This window comes from Elgaria multicarinata, chromosome 7 (assembly GCF_023053635.1).
Source record: "Elgaria multicarinata webbii isolate HBS135686 ecotype San Diego chromosome 7, rElgMul1.1.pri, whole genome shotgun sequence".
NCBI classification, from domain to species: Eukaryota; Metazoa; Chordata; class Lepidosauria; order Squamata; family Anguidae; genus Elgaria; species Elgaria multicarinata.
In genome coordinates, this window is record NC_086177.1 from 55,486,920 (window position 1) to 55,511,791 (window position 24,872).

Genomic DNA, 24,872 nt, shown 5'->3' on the forward strand with positions numbered 1-24,872 from the left:
ATTTATAATACGAACACAGTATACAGTACTTTCATCAACACCTAGCAGCCTTGGAGAACTGCTAGGGCCCCAGTATCTTGGTAGTGCCCACTGCTGATATCTGTTTTAGGCTCCCCTGAATATTTTATCTGCTGGTTGGGCATTCTGGTGGCCCTATTCTTTGGTCAATTGACCCTGGATCAGGCCACCTTTTGAATTTCCACAATTCCTCAAACCTCAGGCTTTGGGAGAAATTAAAAGGATTGCTAGATCCAACAGATTAGCACTGCCACAACAGCCAGATATCTCTACCAAGGTCAACTGATCAAGAAAAAGGCCCAACAGAGAAAACTTTGGCCAGAGCCTCTCAGACATTGACACTATAGGACTATTGACATGTCATGACAGCCCACCGTGGATTAAATGAGGCTGTGCCACCTGTGGCTGCCATTTGAAATATGCAATCTCTGCTTGGGGGTTGTTGTGTCATATGAACCCAGCGGATGTGGGTTGTGAACCACCCAGAGAGCTTCAGCTGATGGGCAGTATAGAAATATAATAAATAAAATTATGCAAGGATTAAACAGCCCTTGCATAACCCATGGTTTGATTCAGGTGTGTTTGTTTAACCCTGACATATCCCATGCTCACCAGGTTCACATAACACAACAATCCCAAGTGGGGATTGCATATGAGAGCTTCAGCTGTTGGGTGGTATAGAAATGCAATAAATAAATAAATAAATAAATAAATATGTAATTTGGCACCTGTGAACACATCCGAAACCAGTTCTATGGGAGTACATACTTAACATCCAACATATAATAAACACATAAACCATAAGAAGCCTATGAATTTTTATATTTTAAAAAATTAAAAGTCCACATCTAATGATTTTCTAAATTTATTTATTCAATTTTGGATTAAGGAAGTATTACCTGTCCATTGACAACTCTTGTAAAAAGTGTATTTTTGTCTTTTAACTTTAACTCTAAATCCATGAAAGTCAGCTTGTTCGTGCTGACCTGAAATTTGTCATTTGTAAACAATGCACCAGAAATTCTGTTGTAACATTCAACTGGAGTAAGTCCTCTCTTCTTGGGAAGAGCACACCACTCAAAGCTTGGGAAAAAAGACAATGTTTAGAAACTTTAAAAAACAAACAAAAGAAAAACACGTAAATCACAGCAGTAGTACAATCTTACTCTTCCACGGTTGTATATGGTATTAATCTTCCATTCCAAAAACATTCAAAAATGGGTCTTTTTCCTCTAGCTCCCTTTTCTATCTCATAGCAATCATCATCATCGTCATCATCTTTTAATCCTAAAATAAAGAGTGAATGTTAAATTATGAAAGCATGTAAACACAGAAGACACTGTTCTCCAAACTAGAATACTGTAGAACACATGCGATTTGCTATTTAAGAGCTACTAATAGTGTATTAGTTTTAAATGTTTTAACTATATGAATTTTATGGTATCTGCATTTATGTTGTGCTCCGCCTCGATCCAGAGGGAGAGGTGGGTAACAATTATTATTATTATTATTATTATTATTATTACACATACCAGTAGTAGTCACTGTGTGCTTAACAAAATAACACCATTGTACCATAATTTTTAATTGCCAATTAATGTTCTACAGTTTAATCTTCACACATCCAATAAACCAATAAATACTACTCAACACTGGTAGACAAATGAAGTTTTTGCAGAGCAACACGCATCAATGACCTGATAGGTTTGTGGCTTTCTTCCGTACCATGAAGCACAGGTGACATAGATCACCATCAAAATTTGGCATTCTGTATAGTTCTGCTCTTGCGTGTTTGAACTCCTCTATTCTAATTCTTCCCCTAGCTCCTCCACTTGCTTTGCGTGCCACTCATTGACTTGATTAAGATGGTGCGTAGTGCACAAAGGAGAATTCCCTGTTATCTTTGATCAGTAATTGGAGATAATAGTGGGCATTCCTAGCAAAGAGGGGGCTGGACCTGGGAGGCAACCTCTGCAGGCTGCAGTTTCCCCACCCCTGTTCTACAATGAAGAAAACACAATTCTAGCTAATATACCACATAGCTAGTATGCCATCAAATGATTAACAATATGCTAAGAATTGGTATTTGAGGTTAAAGGTATGATTTAGTATAAGAATTTCATGGTGCATAATAATGATGTTACACACCATAGAACCTAGAAATATTTGGGAACATAAATTGATTAAATTTAGTCTTCTCTATTAGGATACAACTAGAAATAGCATGGAAATTACCCAACTTACTTGAAGGAAAGCAAGGATCGTCAGGGTAGGTTTCTTTATCATACAAGAAAGGATGATAACGCATAACGCCTTCCACTACACCATCTCCTTCCACATGAGCTTTGAACTCAAAAATATCCGATGCAGTATTTATATATAAGGTCTGCATATCATCTTTGATTTCTCGAAGATTCATAATCTTAGGCGTCTTCCCCTTTTCAAACATAGAAATCTAAACAAATAAAAGTTATTTTCTCCTCCCTGAATGCATTTCCTTGCCATAGTCATCAGCATAGTATAAAGAACATGAAGTTTCAAAGTTTTCTATTAAATATTAATATAAATTTGTTTTTGAAATATCACATATACGACTTGTAACAAATAGCATAAGACAATTCCATATCATTCAATGGGTGGGGTGTATACGATTTTCTTCGACTCCTCCGTCTAACAAGCATCCCACTGCTCTATACTTCACATTTATTTAATGAAATGTACATGTTGCCCACTAACAAAAGTTCCTATGGCAGCTTGCAACAAAATAGAACTAGTATATAAAAAACTAACACCTTATAATTTAAATATACATAATTCCCCAAGCCTTGGGTTTAGCTGCTTGGGGTGTTCAAAATGTAGAAAAGGTGGTGGACTTTGATATAAAAAGAAAAGCAGTAAGCAAAAATAAGCTGAAAGAAATAGGAATGATTGAAATGAGAAACTTTTATGAACAGCAGCAACCTATAACACAAGAAATATGGAGTAACTGTACACAAAATATGAGAATGCCATCGTTAGTATGGATGCAAATCAGGAAATTCCGAAGAACTAGAAAGATAATAAGGCAAAGTACAAGAGATTTAACAGAATGGGGGAAATTTACAGATAATTACAAATTAGGAGATAAGAGTATAATACCAAAAAGTTATAGAATCTTAATAAAGCCAGAAATGTAACAATAAAACAGATGTAGGAAAGAGACAGTGAAGAGGAGATAGAGGATGGGATTTTTTGGAGATAAGTTTCCCCTTCCCAACAATATCCACTAAAATAAAAGATGCACTAAAAATAGTTCAGAAGTGGTATCTGACACTGATGAAGTTGGCAAAAATGAATAAAAACGTATCACCTTTGTGTTGGAGAGGATGTGGAATGGAACACAATTTCATATGTGGTGGGAATGTAGGAAGGTTAGGAAGTTTGGGGACAAGATTTTTAAAAAATAGAAAAAAATACCAAACAAGAGATTCACAAAACACCAGAGTTAGCTTTGTTGAATATGTTTGTCAAAGAAAATAGAGAGATTAGAGAAAAAAAATATTAATTGGCTTGTTGACAGCTGTGAGGCAATTAATAGCAAGTAACTGGAAGACAGCTTGGATGTTGACAATACCTATGTGGAAAAAGAAAATTTGGGATATAGCAATAAATGAAAAGCTGACATAGAAGTTGAGAATATATAGAGGAATAAAGAAAAGAGATACATGAAGGACTGGCAATAATACATAGAATATATGAAAGAAAAATTGAACAGAATAACTTTGGCAGAAGCTTATAGAAATGTATGGGACTCATGAAAAGATTATGAGCAAAAGAGGATAAATTAATATACCACCCTGGAATAGAACCAGAAAATAAAAGATGGAAGAAGAATTCTGAAATAGACCCATTTTGGGGAGGGGAAGGGGACAGACTGTGAATTAATACTAATGTGGGGTTTTTTCTCTTTGTCTTCTGTTTCCTTCTTTTTTGTATTTATTGAAAATTCAATAAAAAAAATATGGGGGGGGGGGAGAAGAAAGAGTGGCAAAGTCCTGTTCTTCCAGTGGAACACAGCTTCCCTAGATCCAGCTGAACGTATTTATTTCCAATGAAATTTAAAAACATCCTACCTCAATATCAATATTATTGAAAGCGCTTGTTTCCTTCATTGATGGATTGATGTCATTTCCTTTGGGTCCATGGATATAGTAATGATATATGTGTCTGTAAGAATAAGTTTGATTAAAATACGGTACAAGTGTGCACCGAATACTCAAGCAGGCCAATACTTTACCTTAAGTTAAAGATATAAAACTAACATCCCAAAACTGGCATCTAGGATATGCAGTTTGAACTTAACAAGCACAGAGTGAAGTTCCTGCTGCTACAGGAAATCTCCCCTCCCGCCCCCCCACGGATTCAAATGAGGCATTTCTTACATATTCTTATCCTATTTCCAATATGAGTGAGGCTGAATGTATATAACCAATGGAAATTGCGAAGTCTGGCAGGCCAGGAAAGGGTTTGTCACTTCAGTCCTTGTAGAAACAGAACCCAGTCCACCCAAAGACACAGTAGCTCGAGTAAAATGAATGCACATTCTCTCCTAGTTGCTACTACTCTAATATAATGCAATATCTGAGTCAGGTTCTATGTTTTGTGGGAATTATATAAAGTATATGACAGCACATCATGATCCATTTATATGTCAATAGCATATGATGTATAAATGGATAACCACTTAAATAATATCAACTCACGTCAGTTGTCTCGGCCAAAGGTGAAAATTGTTTTTCAGGTACTGCACATGTTCCGGCTGTACTCCAGTAATAACTACTGCAGTGAAACTCGCTTTATCTTTTTCTTCCATGATAAGATTATGCAGGAATTGTTCCTCATCATTAACAATGTGGGAAGAGTCAGATGGCTATGAGAAATGATTTAAAATTAAAATTAAATAAGTTGCCTGAGAAGAAACATTACTACAGAACATGGAAGCTACGGGATATATCAAATTAGGGCAAGAACTGCTCAGGTCCAGTTGATTATCAGGGAAGAAAAACCTAGTTACTATAATGAATATACTGACAGCTGCTGAAATCCTAGAAAGTACATAGGAAGTAAGAGAAAATGTGTTAGTGTGTTGTATGTCTAAACAAATTGTTACAGTGCCATTATTACCTTACCTTTCTGTTTCTAATATATCCACTGTATATAGATTCTTTGTTTTTCTCTTTCTTTTCAAAATCTTCTTTGGAAAGGACAAGCTCATGAACATCTTGAGAATCTGCAGGTTTGCTTATCATCTGTTCAAGGTTTTAAAATGTTAAATAATCAGAACAGTCCCAAAATTACACTGGACACAATCCCAACAGCATATATGGAGTAAAGCATAGGGAATCCACATGTTGCAAAAATGCACTGGATGCCAGGAAGAGATATCAGTATGCATTTGTCCCAATGCAGCTCCTGGATATAACCCTCACACATCCCACACACCTCTACGTTGTGCTAATATGGCAAGACAAAAACTACCTGCCCTCACATACTGACTGTGTTTGGACATAATGGGAGTTTTCGGTGGCAATTCAGGGATTAATTGAATTCATGCTTCCTTTTTTCAGTAACACCCTTCAAACGCTGCATTCGAGGGTTGTTACCGTGATGTCCAAACCCAGGAACTTGGGGTTGTTATTGGGTTAAATGACCTCAAGTTAACCCAAGAACAAACCAATTGTTAATTAACCCATGAATTGCCGCTGAAAGGTGTGTTACGTCCGAACAGCTCTGCAAAGTATTCTCATTTACTCTTGGTGCATAATTTCCATAGCTTGAGACCAACTGTCCCAATTGTCAGGCTGTGGTCTCTGTGGGGAAAAAAGCACTGGGTAGCAAACCAGAGGCCATGGAGTCATGCAAGGCTGTGCACGGGCCAACCCACAGCATCTCCAGCAAACACATCTTGTTAGCTGCTGGGGATACTATGGGGCAGTCTATCTGCACTCTTCCCTTGTTTCACAAACTCTAGTCAAAGGGACAGGCCTCTCTTTGCTATCCTAGTCACCAATTTGTGATGATGGTCTGGCAATTTCCCCTTCTAACACTAACTCAGCATGGAGACCATTCCTTCGGTATGCTTTGATGTGCAACAGGGGGGCAGAAACATGCCCAATATATTGCTAGTCAAGGTTCAATTAAGCAGTACTGCTTAAAGTAACAATTGTAAAAATATTAAAATTTTACTTACTCTGGCAGATTGTCCAACAAAAAACACTGCTTGTTTACCACCAACCCCAAAATATGATATATCACTGTTTAAACTGCGAGGCACTGCTGGAGGACGTACATATCCGGCATGATCACTAATACCAAAATTCGATAAAAATATATATCAGAAACTCTTAAATATGGTGTTATGATTAAAACAATCATAAAAAACCCGCTTCCAATGTGTGACAAAATCTATGCAAATTGTATAATGGTGATAATATATTTCTATCATATATTTAAAGCAATGTTTGGGTACACCAAGTTTCTTTATTGTAGCCACTAGAGGATTTCACATATTTGGCACAATTTCCAATCTGAAAATAACTACAACTCTCATTGTTTACCTGAAGTCTTCTAAAGCAGTGAGGCAGAAATGCAGGTTGCTTACCTGTAACCGTAGTTCTTCGAGTGGTCATCTGTGCATTCACACAAGTATGGGCTCTGCGCCTGCGCGGAGTCTCGTTCGGGAAAATTCCATAGCTGAGGCGTTTTGGGCGGGAACCCCTCCCCCATAGCGTACTGCACATGTCCGGGTTCCCGCCCGATTCTCCTCAGTTCCTGGAGACCGACATTGTGGCCTCGCAGTCGAGAAGAATTCTCGGTACCTACCCCGAAGGAGTATATGTATATAACAGATGGGTTGTAGCTAATGCAAGTCATTACAGTATGCTATAGTATCCCTCGGTATTGAAAGGATACTTCGGTACCGACAAACTCCCTTGAACTGAGTACATTGGGATTGTGGTGTCCTGTAGCCAGTAATATACTGATACCAAAGTACTATAATGAATAAATTGTACACCGAGAGGGGTAGGTGGGTGGGTTGTGTGAATGCACAGATGACCACTCGAAGAACTACGGTTACAGGTAAGCAACCTGCATTTCTTCTTCGTGGTCTCTGTGCATCACACAAGTATGGGAGATTAGCAAGCTGACTTACCGGAGGAGGGTCGGTGTCCTATGTCAGCATTGAAGACAAGACTGCTCTGCCGAAAGAGCAATCTGCTCTGGCTCTGGCATCCAGACGGTAGTGCCTCACGAACGTGGAAGGCTTCGACCAGGTTGCTGCCCTACAAATGTCTGGTAGCGGTACTCCCCTTCCGAATGCTACCGACGTTGCCATAGCCCTGGTTGAATGTGCACGGACCGGTAATGCCAGTGGAAGCTTAGCGAGCTGGTATGCGAGTGTGATGGTGCCCACAATCCATGAAGCCAAACGCTGTGGAGACACAGGCATCCCTTTGCGTTGTCCAGCATAACAAACGAACAGCCGCTGTGACTTTCTAAAAGGTTCCGTTCATTGCTTGTAAAAAGCTAGTGATCTCCGAACATCAAGCATGTGTAGGGTAGTTTCTATCTCCGAGGAAGGAGTAGGAAAAAAGGCCGGAAGGATAATATCCTGGTTTAGATGAAAATCCGAGACAACTTTAGGTAGGAATGTGATATCTGGACGCAGGACGGCCTTATCTTTGTGAAAAATCAAATATGGAGCGTCTACGCGCAAAGCTGACAGCTCACTAGCCCTTCTGGCAGTGGTAATGGCTATAAGGAATGCCATTTTCCAAGACAGCAGTCGAAGGTCTGTCGTTGCCAGGGGTTCAAATGGTTTGGACGTTAAGGAGTTTAAAACCACTAAAATGCTCCATGGTGGCAGTTGTTGTCGAACAGGTGGTGCTAAGTTATTTAGTCCTTTCAGAAAACATTTTGTGAGTAGATGCGAGAAAACAGTATAGCCCTCGATCTGTGGATGAAAGGATGAAATTGCTGCAAGATAAACTCTTATGGAAGAACTGTCAGACCCTTCTCAGATAGACTCAGTAAGAATAAAAGGATCTGTTCGATTTTAGCTGAATAGGGATCGAATTGCTTGTCATTGGCATAGTCCGTGAAAAAATTCCACTTGCGTTGGTAGGATCTTCTTGTTGTAGGTTTCCTTGCGGCTTGTAGCACCTTTTGTAAGTCCGGAGGAATAGTCGTGGAAGTTATTATATTCGCCACGCTGTGAGTCGGAGTGTGTGAATGTCTGGATGTGTCACCGTACCGTGTTGCTGGGTTAGTAACGACGGTAGGAGTGGGAGTCTTCGGTATCTGTTCCTCGACAGTCGCAGTAGTGTGGCAAACCATGTTTGTCTCGGCCACCAAGGGGTGATTAGTATGCAGCTGGTATTGTCTGCTACTATTTTTGCTAGGATTCTGGTAAGGAGTGGGAATGGAGGAAAGACATAAAAGAGGCCGTTGTTCCATTGAAGAGAAAAGGCATCCCCTTGGGAGTTCCTTCCTATGCCGGCTCGGCTGCAGAATTGTGGGACTACATTGTTTGACTCGGTTGCGAATAGGTCTATTTTTGGGGTGCCCCAGATGTCGAATAGTCCGTATAACACTTCCTTGTGTAGTTGCCATTCGTGTGGCATTATCTGAGACCGGCTGAGTTGGTCCGCTAGGACGTTGTGAATGCCTGCAATATGGACTGCCATAATCCTTATATTTCTGGGGATGCACCAGTGCAGGATGTTTAATGTAAGAAATAGGAGATCTTTCGATTTCGTGCCACCTTCCTTGTTTAAATATGCTACTACCGTAGTATTGTCTGACGTTACTTGAATGAAATGCCCCTTGAGTTCTTGCTCGAAAGCTATGAGGCCTCGCTGGACTGCACGGAGTTCGAGAACGTTTATGTGGTCGCGGGCCTCTGTATTCGACCATCGGCCCTGGGTTGTTAAAGGACCGGAATGTGCTCCCCAACCTGTCTTCGAAGCGTCTGTTGTCAAGATTTTGGTTGGTTGTCCCTGTTGGAAGGGCAGACCCTGAATTAGATTGGCTGTGATGGTCCACCAAATAAGGGAGTCCTTGATGTGTGTGGGTAGTTGTAAGCGAGTCCTTTTGGAATCGTTTAGTGCATCGAAGTGGTGTATGAACCACCATTGTAGTGGTCTCATCCTTAGACGTGCATGGCTGACCACACTGGTCGTGGAAGCCATAAGGCCTAACAGTTGTTGTATGCAGAAGGCGGAGGTGTTCGGTTGTTGTCGCAGTTTGCTTGCTAAGCATGATATCTTTCGAGCTCGGTTGGATGGTAGGAATGCTCGACCCTCTGTTGAATCCAATACTCCTCCGATGAAGTGTATCATCTGTAAGGGTTGTAATTGTGATTTTTCGTAATTAACATAAAGGCCTAGATCTTGCAGAAGTGAGCAGGTAGTGTCTATTGATCTCCGCAACTGTTGTTCTGTGGGCGATACTAACAACCAGTCATCAAGATATGGGTAGACTTCTATTCCCTTGATACGGAGAAAAGCACAGACGACTGTCATACATTTTGAGAATACTCTCGGTGCCGTAGAAAGGCCGAAAGGGAGAGTAGTGTATTGATAGATATGGGATCCAATTACAAATCTTAGGTATTTACGATAGGATTTTTGAATTGCGATATGGAAATATGCGTCACGAAGATCAATAGACGCAAACCAGTCCCCTCTTGATAGTAGTGGCATGATCGAGGCTAGGGATATCATTCTAAACCTCTTAGGCCATAAGAAAGTATTGAGGAGTCTTAAATCAAGGATAGGGCGAAGGCCTCCGTCCTTCTTCGGTACCGTGAAGTACAATGAGTAAAAACCCTTGCGATGTTGATTCATGGGCACTGTTTCAATAGCTCCTTTTTGTAGGAGCATATCGACTTCTTGCAATAAGGAAGGTGTTGGTGGTGTTATCCTCACGGTACCGACTGGAGGAAGGTCTTCAAATTCTGTCCTGTATCCTCTCTGAATTATAGCTAATACCCAAGAGTCGGTTGTTATCGTTTTCCATGTATCAAAATATTGGGAAAGTCTGTTATCGAAATAAACTGCAGATAAGGAGCGTGTATATTGGACAATTGGATTATCAAAGGCGCCGTCTAAAAGAGTTGTCTCCCCTGCGAAAAGTAGTTTTGCCCCTCTGCGTGGTAAATGGCTTATGTTGTTGGAACGAGTGCTGCTGCTGATGTTGACGTGGCTGGTTTTGTTGGTATTGTTGTTGTCTATTTGGATAGTATGATGTGCGTGGGCGAGACCATCGGCGTTGGAGCTGTTGTTGTGGTTGGGCGAAGCCCATCTTCCGGGCAGTTGTTCTGGCTTTATGCACTGTATCGAGTGCATCATCTGTTTTTGAATTAAACAAACCTAAGCCATCAAATGGCAAGTCCTCTATTCGTGATCTTGTCTCCTGTGCAAGTCCTGCCGATCGAAGCCAGGCGTGGCGGCGGAGTGCTATTGTTCCCGTAAGTGTCTTAGCCATACAGTCAGTCTGGTGTCTGGATGTATGGATCTGTTGTCGTGATAGTTTTAGGGCTTCAGTATGGAAGAGTCCTGCGAGAGACTTTTTGTCATCTGGGAGATGGTCCATAAGTTTTCCCATCTTTTCCCATAATATAAGTTGATATCCAGACATTGCCGCCTGGTAGTTAGTGACTCTAAGGGCAAGCGACGAAGATGAGTATAGCCTTCTGCCGAGAAGGTCCAATCGACGACCCTCTCTATCGACGGGGGAGGCATGTTGATGTCTATCTTTTCCCTGTGCTGCCTCCACTACGATGGAATTTGGGGCAGGATGTTGGAATAAAAATTCGACCTCATTTTGTTGAATTTTATATATGCCCTCTAATCTCTTGGAGGCTGGCTGCATCGTTGATGGTGATTTCCAGGATTGTTTTATAGTATCGAGGAGAACGGGCAACATCGGTATGGACACTGGTTTGGTTGTGTCCGAGACGATGGAGTCGAAGACAGGATCTTGAATGGTAGATGGAGACTGTTCAATTTGTAAACCTAATGCCTGTGCCATTCTTATTATCTGATCTGAAAAGTGCCCCAGGTCTTCAGATGGGGAGATTCCTCCTTGTGGTATAATCTCCGGATCTGGAGAGGCAACTGAAGGAGGTACAGAAGACGTTGAAGATGAGTCGGAGCAATATTCATCTTGCCCCGATGATGGAGAAAGTTGTGGGGCTTGGTGTGGTAACACTTGAGCCGATGGGATGCTCTGAGATTGAGTTGGTCCCAATGAATTGTCAGAGGCAATTCTAGGAGGTGTTGTGGAAAGTGGTAATTGTGACTCCTCTTGGTGGTGTGCCACTACAGCATTTTGTTGAGGAGGAATATCCTCATCCTGTGCTGAAGTAATATGCTGAGTCATTGGATTAGAAATCGTGGCAGAGGGTCGAGATGACCGTGGGATTGGTGGTTCTCGGTATCGATCCTCTCTATAGTAAGGATCTTGAGGATAGTAATAGCAGCGATCGTCATAATGCTGTCGATAGTAACGATCATGGCCCCAGTATGGAGGATAATTAGGGTCTCTCTCCCATTGGGGCTGCCTGCCCATGTAAAGCGGAGAGCGCGACCTCTCTCTAAATCTTGTTGGGGGATCATAATAATAGTAGTCTCTTCGTGAACGGTGTGAGAACATGGAATCAGGGGAGTCCTGTCTGCGTTCCCTTCTGAGTGGCTGATCCTGTAGCGGAGGGATGGGCACGGGGGAAGAGTCCCGTATCTCGCCCTCCGATACCGACGTTTGTCGTTGATCTCTCCTTGGTAAGGATCGTACTGTCGGTATGGGTGAGAGGAGTAACGGCGGTGGTGGTGGCGGCATCGGTTGCGGAGGTTCGGCAACCGATGTGCTCGGTGCCGTATTGTCCCTCGGTACCGAAGTGGTCGGTACGGTAGGAGGAGTTATAGATCGAGGCCGTGTCGGCGTCGGCTTCCTGAGCGACTTATCCTTGCGCTTTTTTCTGTGCACCTGAGAGCCAGATGCAGTATGTTTAGCCCTCTTTGCTTTTTTGGATAGTTTCTTTGCAATCGATGAGGTAATACCCCTTCCCGGAGTTAGAGGTAACTCCTGGTGGTCATTTACGGGTAGCCCTGCCCGTTGTGGAGGAGGAGGGTCTGAGGTTGCCATGGCTGGACTTTCCGTACTAGGTGTGTCCACTGCCTGAGGCGCCTTACTCCAGAGTAGGGCTTTTAGTCTATCAGACCTGTTCTTCCGCGTTTGTTTGGAAAAGGCCTGACAGAACCGGCAGATCTCAACAACGTGACTCTCTCCTAAACAGAGTAGGCAGAGCAAGTGTCCGTCCGACGGTGGGAGTTTGCTCCCGCACTTAGTGCACTTTCTAAATGGTGCCCTGAGGGCCATGCGCCCCGTGGGGCGATCAAAGATCACGAAAAATAATTTAACAAATATATAACTGAAAAGGTAGAAGTGAAACTAGAAGGATAGAAAAGGTAGAAATAAGAAGAAAACGCCTCAAAGTTTGTTTGTTTGCTTTTTTCCACAGAGGATTTCCCAGATGAGGTCACCACAACGGCGGTCGAAAGAGAACTGAGGAGAATCGGGCGGGAACCCGGACATGCGCAGTACGCTATGGGGGAGGGGTTCCCGCCCAAAACGCCTCAGCTATGGAATTTTCCCGAACGAGACTCCGCGCAGGCGCAGAGCCCATACTTGTGTGATGCACAGAGACCACGAAGAAGAATTTCTGTATGCTAACCCCAACTATCTGCAAACTGAGTCAATGTTACAAAAGTGTTTTCCGGGTTCTGACTATGTTCACACAACATGAAAACCCACCATGGGGAGTCAGCCATGATGGATTGTGTTGTGTCATCTGAACACAATGAGTTCTCCACAGAGTGGCTTAGTTTTCACAATCAAGCCACTCTGAGAATCCATGGCTTATTTTCATGTTTCCTGAGCCCAGGAGAGTGATTTTTATTGTCAAGAGCAGCAGCAAAAAATCCTGTGCCACTCTTTAAGACCTCCAACCTCCCTTGCCAGTGACTGCCCTTCCACTGATGCTGAAAGAGCACTTTGGAAGAACCGTCACTCTTTTGCCATCTTGTTTTTTAATTTGTTTGGTGCTTCAAAATTGTGCAGATGATGATGATGATGATTGTTGTTTTGTTTATGTTTCCTATGTGCACAAGAGCACATTTATGGTTGACTGATACGTGTAGAGAAACACTGAAAAATATCAGTTCACCACTTAAAAGCATGAGGATCACATTGCCAAGGGGGAGATATTCCCCCATTTGGAGTAATTACTGTGCTCGCTTCCCCCCTATCACACTGCCCAGCTATGTTCCATTCCAAACATTTTGTCCTTCAATCTTTTCTTGTACAAATATTCTAGGTTTGTTTCCCACAATGGCCATGTTCTTTGCTTAATTTGCAATTCTATGCACACTGAGTTGGACTAAGCCCCATTCTATGCACACTTAGCTGGGAGTAAGTCACCTTTGAGTAAACACGTTTAGAGATTGTGCTGTTAGATATATTTGCCACAAGGTGTGCAGGCTCTGTCCTAGCAGCACAATGAGTTAAATTAAATTCATCAACTTGACACTTAAATATCACTGAAAATGGAAAATTCTAACCTCTCTATATCGCCTTGTCGTGTAAACTTTGACAACCGATAAACAGCCCAGTTATTAAGCTGTTTAGATGTCATGCCTCTTCCATTATCAATCACAGCAACAGCTAGTTTTCCTTGGGTGTCATCAAATAACTATTAAAAAAAGAAGAAACAATGTATGAAGGTACTATGATAAAGTAACCCTGCAAAACACAAGAATGGTTCCTTAGTAACTTACCAGCTTTAACTGTATTCTCCGGACACCAGTATTTTGAGAAGTAGCTGATAGAGAGTTATCAATTAATTCTGCAAGAGCAAATGCTAAATAAAAGAAACGTTTTTAAAGAATTATTATTATTGACAACAAAAATGACAATACCCATATTTAATCTGAGTCTGAAAGGCTATGTACAATTTAAGCTGAACTTTATCCTCTTTTCTTTCTGATAAGAACAGTATTGAAAGATGCTTATTAGAAATGTGATATACCTATAACTGTAGCCTCATAAGTACATGTACTATATTACTGCCACTACCTATCAGATAACTTTTATATAACTAAGAAACTGACATATTTTTTAAACCCTTGCTTATTAGCATTAACACCAACACAATTGTGATATATCACAATACTTGCATCTACACTTTCCCAGCATGTGATCTGAAATAGATCTAAGAGGGCGTTAAAATTATAAAATTTATGAAACTTAAACTTACTACAGTTGAGGTGAGGGGTGAGAGGTAAGTAGAGAACAAAGAGAAGACTTTTTAAATACTAAAAGTAGCTGCATAACAGAAACAGTTTTTAAAAAGCAAAGGTAGAGAGAAATCTAGGAAGCAAACCAGGCACTTCAAAGGATTTTCTCTTAATTCTGAAACACATTCACACCAAAAGCACTTTCAAATAACTAACTTTGTATGTGGCAAGCTACTCAAATGTCTGCAAACTATTGAGGGGCAGCAGTCATCTCTCAGTGTTGATTGATGATGGCCTAGCTATCAGAGGACACATGCCAACGATGGGTATGGCTAGAGCCAAAAATGGGTAGAAATCAGAGTCACCTCCACTCCTTCTTTCTACCCTCTTTTAATTTCTCCCCTTCCTTCTCCACCTGCCTCCCCTCTTTGGCATTGGCCCCTGTGCAATAAAGTTTTTTGGGGTTTTTTTTTAAAGCACCCATTAGTGCCAATGGGCTCCCCTGCACCCCGAAAAAGTGTTGTTGGTGTATACAGTGGAGGATCCACAGCAAGTGGGGCAGTGGTGTTAAGCCTTCCCCCTCCAGCCTTCTGTTAAAATAGTCCTCATGCAGCAATTAAATTTTTAAAAATATTTATTTGGCATTAGTGTAAGATATTATATATATATATATATATATATATATATATATATATATTTAAAGATGAATTGGTGCAGTGAGGAAGGCGATTTCCATGGGTGCGTATGTGTTAACCCTTCCCTGACCAGCAGTAACCTCCCTGAACCTTCCCCGGCACTTTGCATGGTAATTAGACTTTTGTTTTTGTTGTAGTAAACTTTTCATTGGCAGCAATAGAAGTGTTTTAAAAAGCCTAACTGCTGCGTGGGGTTGCAGCCACAAGCCATATGAGGAGGCCTTACAGGCTGGAAACAACCTGCTGTTCTCCACTTAGAACATGCTGGATGGACCCCATTACAATTTCCACAGTACGTGCTTTCATACACACATTAGTGTCATGGCTTCTCTTTCCCTCCCTGCCTGCCGGGTCTTCCTCCTCCCCAACTGCCTACCCTGCCCCTCTCCCTCCCTCAACCACCCAGTCTGTTTTCCTCCTCCTTGTTACACCCGCTCCCTACCTACTGCACTGTCACCAGTTCTGCAGGGTGGCCAAGCTCTCTGAAGAGCCGCATTGGCCAGAAAAGCAGCCAGCATGACTCTTCTAACCCTGGCTAGACTATTCCGAGGTCACTCCTCCCAAGTCAAAAATCAGCTAGTCTGGTGGACAATCCATTTGTGTGTGTGTGTGTGTGTGTGTGTGTGTGTGTGTTTTAAAAAGAAGCCAAAGCTGCAATTACCAGGATGCTATTCTTTACTTTATGGATATCTATGCATGGCAACATATGAGATGTTCCTTACACAGAAAGCGCCAAAACCGAAATCTCACTTGGTGTCCCCCTCAACACAGCCAGGAATCCACATTGAGAAGAATTGAGAGGAGTGGAAATAGTGTTTTGATCCCAGATGAAAACTGGAACCCAGCCCCAGAGAATGAAGTGATTGGCTATTGGACAGTTTAGTTGAGGAGGAAATACCATAACTTCTGTTATGGTATGTGCTTAGGGTATTAAAGGGAAAAAGTAAAATTTCTATTAAACCAACCACTATTTATTTTGGCAGCTAACTTAAAAATGAACTACATTTATTCGCAAATAAACTACATTTATTTGTCTTAATAAATTCAATTACAATGCACCGATTTACTCTGTGTCATATATTCTTTGTTCAAGATATAGGTAAAATACTTACGTAGAGGATTTTGCCCTTCACTAGCATAGTATTCATACATTCCACTTTTCACAAGTGTGTCATAATGTGGAAGGAAATCAATACGCTCCTGTGTTGCTGATGAGAGTGATTGATCAATTGACTGTAGCAAATAGAAAGTCATCTTGTCTTTAACCATTTCACCTATAAGATATATATGGAACTTTAAATAAGGAAATCAACTTCATTATCCATAGTAACTTTCCAAAAGGTAAACAATTTAGTTTCCAATGTAAAAAAAAAATCATATTGCTTTTACCTTAGTTTTGCAAATAAATGTACCTTAGCTTGCATTGCATAAAAATAATATAACACAGTTGCCATTAGAAACAGAAGTTGAAAAATCTCAAACATCTGATTAACCAGGTAATGTATTCCTACCATATCAGCGTTAGCATAGTATCTAAAATTTCTGATAACAACTCTTAAAATTTGATTAACACACCAAGGACTTCAAAATATTTTTCAAGTGTGGATTGTTTTGCAAAATTCTACTATTCAAACCTCCTCCCCCCACAAAAAAGCTCTGGGTATTGAGAATTGTGTATTAACAACCGGAACATTTGCCAATGGAAAGAACAACAAAAACAGCTTTTAACCTTTCACAGATGTATTGAAGATTTGAGTTTCTTTTTAAAAATATATATATACGCATATTTGAATTGTTGGAGGTAACTTTTGTTTGGCTTATGATTTAAAAGGATCATCAGATTCCAGTTTGATGTAGATTTGACCTGTTAGAAGCAGCAGATGCTTGGACTACAACTCCATAAGCCCAGCCAGCATGACCAATGTTCAGGGATTGTGGGAGTTGTAGTCCAAAACATCTGGGGGCATTAGGCTGACTACTCTGTTAGAGAAACGTACTTACCAAAGTTTTCATTTGTGATCTCCTTTCTATTAGTTGTTGTGATAATGAATTTTTCTTCAGAAGAAATGCCAAATACCTAAAAATGCAAGGTAAATATTAAATTACACAAAGGAAACATAGAGATTATGCTAAAACCCATTCAAGAACATTAAGAAATACTCTGCTGAATCAGTCTAAAGCTCTCCCTTGTTCAGATCCAGTTCCCCACAGAGGCCAACCAGACCTTTGCAGGAAGCTCACAAGCACTTGGGCATGAAGAAAATAGTGCTCGCTCACTGAATATTTAGCAACTGGTAGTCTGGGAAGCTGCCTTATACTGAGCCAGACCATTGGCTTCCACACTAGAGGCATTCAAGAGGCAGCTGGACAGCCATCTGTCAGGGATGCTTTAAGGTGAATTCCTGAACAGAGTAGGGGTGGGCCTTGGTGGCCTTATAGGCCCCTTCCAACTCTACTATTCTATGATTCCATTCCATCTTCCCCAGTATTGTCGACACTGACTAGCAACAGTAACTGTTCAGGGTTTCAGGCAGGGTTTTTTCCTGCCTTGCCTGGAGAAGCTGTGGACTGCACCTGAGACTTTCTGCATGCAAAGCAGACTCTCTACCACTGAGATATGGATGCCCTCCACCAATGGCAGCTGCCGCGATATGGCGCACCCTGGGGCAAGCACCAAAATGAGCAAAAAACTAGTTTCTGGAAGGGGCACAACCTGGGCCACATTGGATCCAACTCTCTAATTACAAGTTGTATAAAAAAGGTTGCTTACCTATGGTGCTTCAAATGGTCATCTGTGCAGTCCCACATGTGGCTTCTGGATGGTTCCTGCCTTCCTCCTCAGTTCTATTCCTAACCACCATGCTGACTATATAAAGGAGGTGAGCATGGAAATAGATGCACAATGGCACCTGCAGTAGGATAGGAGGGTGAATTGTGGGACTGCACAGATGACTGTTCAAAGAACCGCAGTAACAGATAAGCAGCCCATCTTTCTTCTTTGCAGTGCCACACATGGGTAGAATAGCAAGTCAGGATGAATAAAAATCAACGTTATTTTTTTAAAAGGGATTTTAAAATTTAAATCGTATTTTCATGTTTTAAAAAAGTAATCAAAATACCAACTCCTTGTTTTAAAACAAGAACAGATACAATTAAATCTCATCACAAACATGCTAAACCTACTTATGGTCTCATAAAAATGAATCAGTGGCTCTGTCACACTCACACACTGAAATACCTAACAACCAAACATAAGCATAAATTTCAATTTTTCATGCATCGCTCTTGCTTCTTTAAAGTTCTGGGATTTCAGTTTCTATTTCTCTGACTAAACGTCACATGTACAAAGAAACAGGTTAGATACGATTGTTGTTGTTCTATGCCTATATGGTGGTAGAGCAGGGCTATGCCCATGGAAAGGAAAGGAAAATTTTGGACAGAGGCTGTGGAGAGTTCATATCATGTTGGTATGCATAAGTTTAAGTTTGCTGAATGAACGAGTTCATTGATTGTTGTGTAAACCTGGTACATTACTAGGCGAAGCTGTCAATCATCTGAGGAAGATGAATCCTCCTGTGAAGGTGCCTGATTCGGAGTTAATTTGCACACCTCACACTATTCACGTTTCAGGCAACCAATAATGATGGCTTTAGAGTGATCACTGGGTAAAAAGTAGACTCTTCAGAAATAATAGGAAAACACAGCTTGCGACTAATCAAAACAGAGATGCTTTTACAGAAGGAAAAGGGTTAGTTTAGTTTAGCTAAGCTAATCCTTATGGCTTTAATTAGATACCTAGATTTAGAAACTATCACACAGGTTTACAGTACAGAAAGATGCAGTGAGAAAAATCTTGCTAGTTGCCACTGGATGACATTTTCCTATTTTATATAACACAATGCATCCCCCTTATTTGGAACATCATGGTAGACCATAATAGTTACGCCATTGGTGTGAGTTTGTAAGTAAGCAGAAATATGGACTTCGCAGAGTTCCAAAATGCTGCTAGTAGACCTGTGTAATTTGGTACAGTCACTAGATTTTAGCAGGCTTCTGCTGACAAAGGTAGGCCTCTTATAGTTATCTCACCCTTTTCTTATAGTCTTAACTCAAGGTGAGCTGGGGAGGTTTTCATTCCTAACCAAGTGCAGAGAAAGCCAATTAGCTTATCAAGCTGGATGCTGGGAACCTGCAAGAATGACACACACCAGCTTCTTTTGAGCAGAGGAGCTTATAAGATCCAACCCACAGGATTTGTGCTTTGGTCTAGCTTCAGGGAGCAATGTGCATGGTCAGCCTGGAGAATTTTTGTGGCTCAAGGGATGGCTTCTGTCTATCTTGTGGGCCCTAACAGACAGATAGCTATGAGAGCTTGATTAGCTGGAAATAGGTATGAACTTTCTTGTGTATATATTCTGCATCAATAAGCTGTCATTTTTTGTACAAATGACTTGTTGCATCTTTGTAACCAAATGAATCTGATTGATGACTGGGACCTGGCAAAACCAGAACCCAGATCAAACACCACCATAAATCTATTCCTTATTTTATGTCAGCCTAACTCAGCTTCACTAGACAATCTCATTCTACACTCGTCTCAAAAAACCAAGGGCCAGTTGGGACAATCCAATTCAAAAGTCTTAGCTATGACGAACACTGAATTGGCTTGTCCAGAGTTCAACGGGAGTTACTGCAAAAGCCATTCTTAGTTTTTTGGGTAATTTGGAATCCGATCTGCTGCATACTTGGTAAATGATTAACCAATAACAGAGTGAGAAGAACTGAGAAGTCTGACTACTAATACTTGCTACTTAAAATAATTTGTGCTTTAAAATCCTTCTTAGCACAAGAGACTTTGTCAATCTGTAATAACTTCAGAATCATCATCACCATCTGTTGATACTTTTAGCAACAGTGCTGTAAAATAAAGTATAAGTAGCAAGCAAAAGATTGCAATCATCCAGTAAAACCACTACCATGCATAGGTTTGTAGTAAGGAACAAGGACTAGCAAATACCAGCAAGTCAACAAAGATGAAAAGATTGATCGGTTCATTTATGCCACAAATTCTCCTTTTGGCATTAATGATAAACATTTCATTGGTATGGTTGAATCCTTGTGACCAGGCTATGCTTCACCTGGTAGAGCAGAAACTTCTGGGAGGTTGCCAGATGTAGTAAATAAGAAGGAACTTGAGCAGCATGCAAGGAATACTGAGGGGAAATTTGGTAGTTTAAACCTTGATGATTGGAGCAAAGTACACTAGGATCCAGTAATATATGCCTGTGTGACAATAGAAGATGGGGTTATATATCTTTCAGAAAAAATAGATACATTTGGGAAATGCCCACAAAACAGAACATTTAAAAGAAGAGGCAGTGAAACCTAGAATAAACTATGAACAAAAATTCAACTGTAATGTGCACTGTTTGGTCACAGACATGCTGCTATCGTAGCAAAGTTGAGAAGATACTTCGAAGAAACAGAAGGAAACACTTTAACAACATATGGCTGTAGTTTAATGCCTCTTTTAGCCAAAGATGTAAGTACTCCAGGAAAAAAAGAAATGTACAGACTGTTGTTGCATTGCTGATGTTGTTGAAATTTGGAACGCACTTCAAGAAACACTGAAGAAAATAATACCTAGTCCGAAAGTTAAACTGAAGGCAATAAAGAAGCGAATGGATCAAGCAGTAACTCCACCTCATTTTCCTGCAAATACTCTCAGCCTCAGATATAAAGGTAGATGCCTAACGTTTGAAGATAATGCTGCCATGCCATGGGCATCTCAAAGCAACTCCTCTATTATGCCAGTCATAATAAAATTCAGGACCAGAGAACCATTTAAAAATTATTTGTCTATTAGTCAATAACATTTGGATATTAAAAAAATAGTTTAAGGCAATCATCAGCTGTCAACTCAAGAGACTGCTACAAATGCAGTGTAATATTTAAGTTATTTTAATAAATAAGTACTACTGTGATTCTACATTATTTAGATCTTACCATTCCTAATGTACTGCTGCTGCTGCAACTGCAGTGTGACATAATACAGGTGTTATGTACTATTCCCTAAATGATTAAAAATCAAGTTATCTAAAAATGTACATGAAGTACGTCCTCCTTCTTTGTAAAATGCTGTACTGAGCTGTAAAGTAACCAGATTTGCACCATTATTTAAGGAATGTGTGAAGAACTGTAAGCCTATAAGAACTGTTGTGCTTTTTATATTGTATTTTGTATTTGGGTTTTTAGATTGTTGGTTGTTTTATTATTATGTTCCTCATGGTTTTAATTTTGTGAACCGCCCAGAGAGCTTCAGCTATTGGGCGGTATAAAAATGTAATAAATAAATAAATAAGCAGCAAACTTGATTTAAATCAGGGTTTTCTCTGGATGATTTAAATAAATCCACCCTGCAGCAACCTAATTTACTAGATGTGGGTCAGGTAGTAAGAAGCCAGAGAACTTGGCCCTTCCAAAGGAGGCTTCAATCCTGTCCCCTCAGCAGTAGTGGATGAATGTAGAGGACTAGGACCAAGTAGCAGCATAGCAAAGAATCACCACCTCGACACCATGGAGGAAAGCTGTAAACAATGCATCAGCCCTTTTGGAGTGATCCCTGATCATTTCTGGACTAGGAGTTCCACCAGCTGGTAACAAAATATCCAAAGAGAGAAGTCCTTGGTGGAAACTGGCTTTCCTTTCTTTGGGCCTTTGGTAGTAGAAGATCAGTCATAAGTTTTTGCCTGAAGCTCCCAGAGAACCCTGTGCCTGTTTGGTGCATTCTCTTCCCCTTCTTATTGTTTTATTATGATTTTATTAGAATGTAAGCCTATGTGGCAGAGTTTTGCTATTTTATTGTTTTACTCTGTACAGCACCATGTACATTGATGGTGCTATATAAATAATAATAAGTGTGACCTCATTCTTCTTTGCTTGTTCACATAACAGATGGTGGCCATATTACTGATTCTCATCTGAACTATCCTGTTGTGAATGGAGTGATAGAGGGTATGAAATGCTTTCATCACTGCCAACAGTTCCAGGGCATTGATATTGGGCTCTCTCACTGCAAAAGACCAGGGAACATCGTTGTGGAGACTTCTGCAATGCATACTTCAACCCCACACTGGATGTATCCAACATCACTGACAGTGATTGTACCAGTGGATCACTTTAAGCAGGTTGTGAGAATAGCAATAAACAAATTTTTGGATAAGCTAGGGTTGTAATAGTCACATGTAAATCATTTCCACGTGATTAGCTGCTATAGTTGTAGCTGTGAAACTCAGAAGTCATTGTACGCAATGCATCCTCAAGCACAGATAATAAGGTCAGCCAACTACATGATCATTGCTATCCTCTTCCCTGGCAAAAATGCCACTAATAGAGGTACAATTAAAGGTAAGCAACTTGCCTTTCTTCTTTGTGATCTCTGCATCACACATTTGGCTGATTAACAAGCTACGCCAACTTACCAGAGGTGGGTAGTGTCTCACTGTACAACTGATGATAGCACATTCAAATGCACAATCCAACTGTGCACGAGCATCCACATTTTAATGTCTAACAAAGGCGAAGGACTTAGACCATGTTGCAGCTTTGTATAAGTCCAACAATGGCACCCCTTTGCCAAGCGCCATAAAAGTTTCCATTCCCCACATTGAGTATGTTAGAGCCAGGATATGGAGCACCAATCTTTAAAGTTCATATGACAACTGTACAATTTGTGCTATCCAGAGGGATAGTCTCTGGGATGATACTAGGAGTCCCTTCTTAGGGCCTCCATAACAGATGAAGACGTGCTGTGGATCAAAACACCCAAGTTCTGTCCTTATAAAATGTGAGTCCCCTAAGGATGTTCAAGGCATGTAGTCCATCTCCAACTCTGTTATTGTAGATGGGGGAAAAGTTGGAAACATGATTGGTTGATTAATACAGAAGTCTGACACCATCTTGATAATGAAAGCAGTATCTGATTGGAGCACCACCTTGTTTTTCTAAAAAGTAATGTATGACCGGTTGATATGGGAACCCAGAGTTCACTCGCTCTCCTTGCAGAGGTGCTACTTTCTAGGTGAGTAAGTGAAGGTTAATTATTGCCACTGGTTCAAACGGTTTCGCTGTCAAAGAGTGAAGCACTATCAAGAGCGTCAGGGTTGGATTTTCATTGTCCAGATTTTTGAGGCAACCAGAGCTGAGGCAATTCTTAAGGAAGATTGCATCAGGCTAAGTCATTGCATCAGCCAGTGTCAAGGGTTAATTGACAGCTGGGATATGGTGTGATTGATTCATGTGAACTGTTGAATCTGTACTTAAAGAGTGTCTGTACAGTATGTTTTTCTCTCCTGTGTGATGTATTTCTGAACGTGTTACGTTTCGTGAGTATTGCCTGTATGTCTTGATCCTGTAAATATCTACCTCAAGGTAAAAGTTATATTCGTGTTTGCTAAACTTGCTGCAGTGTATTATTCCTAATCCTGTGGAGCATTATTATTATTCCTGCTATAAAGCTGACTCAGTATCCTAGAAGTATCCGCTGAATATCTGCTATCTACAGGCTTTGCTTTCAACTGAGCTGTGTGAGCCAAAGAGGAGAAGTCAGTAACTTCTAACAGTTTTTTCCAAGCTCAGCTTGTTTGCAATCCCTGACAAAGAGGCTCCACTGTGTGACCAGGGATGGTACTGGGGACATGATATTTTTCAAACTATGTAGAAATTGTTGGATAAAGGGGTTAGAAACACACACACACCCAAAAAATCCCTGTATTGGCCCTCACAAAGCTGACAGGGCAACAATGTACACCCTTGTGGACGAGCACTTTTTTCAAACAAATGATTCAAAAATTGGAGAATATCAACTGAACAAGCATCCAGGTGAATCTTCTGTCAGCAGCAAAATTCCTAAACGACACCCATTTATTTGTATAGGAGTGTCTCGTAGCTGACTTTCTTGCTGCATCCAAAACCAACTGGACCACTGACAGTATCAACTCCATCTGAGTCGTTACCAAATCCTCCAAGCCATTAGTTTCAGAGTGGGCAGGTCGGGGTGCTGACTCCAACCTCAGTCTCGAGAAATGCGGTGTAAGAGACACGGCAGGTGAAAGAATTCTCCCTTGGCCAAGTCAATAAGTGCTGTGAACTACACGTGTCTCAGTCACCAGGGGGCAATCAGTATACAGTCAATCCCATCCTCCCTGATCTTGGCTATCACCCTGGACAGAAGAGGGAATGGAGGAAAAAGGAAAAAGAAAAAGTCTTGCTCCCAATGGAGAAGAAATGCATCTGCCAGTGATGAGTCGTCGTCCCTGCCACACTCGAACAGAAGCTCCTGCATACACTGGTGTTGTGAAGAGATCTATGGATGGATGACCTCACCTTTTGAATAGGCTGCGATACATTTGAGGAGACAACTCCCACTCATAAGATTGGAATGAGAAGGTTCCATTTCCGAAGGAAGGCATCTCCTCTCGACCTTGGCCCAAATCCTGCCCTGCTGCAGACCTGCCTGAAGACCGTATTGTCTACTGTTGCGAAGAGGCCTGTGGAAAGCTTCCCCCATGTCTTGAAAACATTGCAAATGGCACATGGATGAATTTGTCACTCATGTGTCAAGGTAATCTCTCTGCTCAGCCGGTCCACTAACTCATTCTGTCCTGCAATATGAACTGCTGTCACCATTATATTTCAACGAATGCACCATTTGAGTGTTTGGACAGTTAACTTGGTCAATGACATTGACTTTGTTCCTCCCTGTTTATTAAGGTAAAAAACTACAGGCACGCTATTTGATGTAATTTGAACATGATGACTTCAA

At 40.9% G+C, this 24,872-nt stretch overlaps 1 protein-coding gene across 1 annotated transcript in view; it reads right to left on the reverse strand.

The window, feature by feature from the left end:
* SMCHD1 (structural maintenance of chromosomes flexible hinge domain containing 1) overlaps nt 1–24,872 on the reverse strand; it is a 94,048-nt gene that overhangs the window by 56,157 nt on the left and 13,019 nt on the right. The window contains exons 2-12 of the mRNA XM_063131299.1: nt 17,051–17,126; nt 16,162–16,323; nt 13,896–13,978; nt 13,680–13,810; nt 6,248–6,362; nt 5,187–5,306; nt 4,761–4,927; nt 4,131–4,224; nt 2,263–2,473; nt 1,185–1,305; nt 918–1,101 (exon numbers count right to left, since the gene is read on the reverse strand). Of these exons, the coding sequence (XP_062987369.1) occupies nt 918–1,101; nt 1,185–1,305; nt 2,263–2,473; nt 4,131–4,224; nt 4,761–4,927; nt 5,187–5,306; nt 6,248–6,362; nt 13,680–13,810; nt 13,896–13,978; nt 16,162–16,323; nt 17,051–17,126 (1,464 nt within the window). The remainder of the gene's footprint in view (nt 1–917; nt 1,102–1,184; nt 1,306–2,262; nt 2,474–4,130; nt 4,225–4,760; nt 4,928–5,186; nt 5,307–6,247; nt 6,363–13,679; nt 13,811–13,895; nt 13,979–16,161; nt 16,324–17,050; nt 17,127–24,872) is intronic.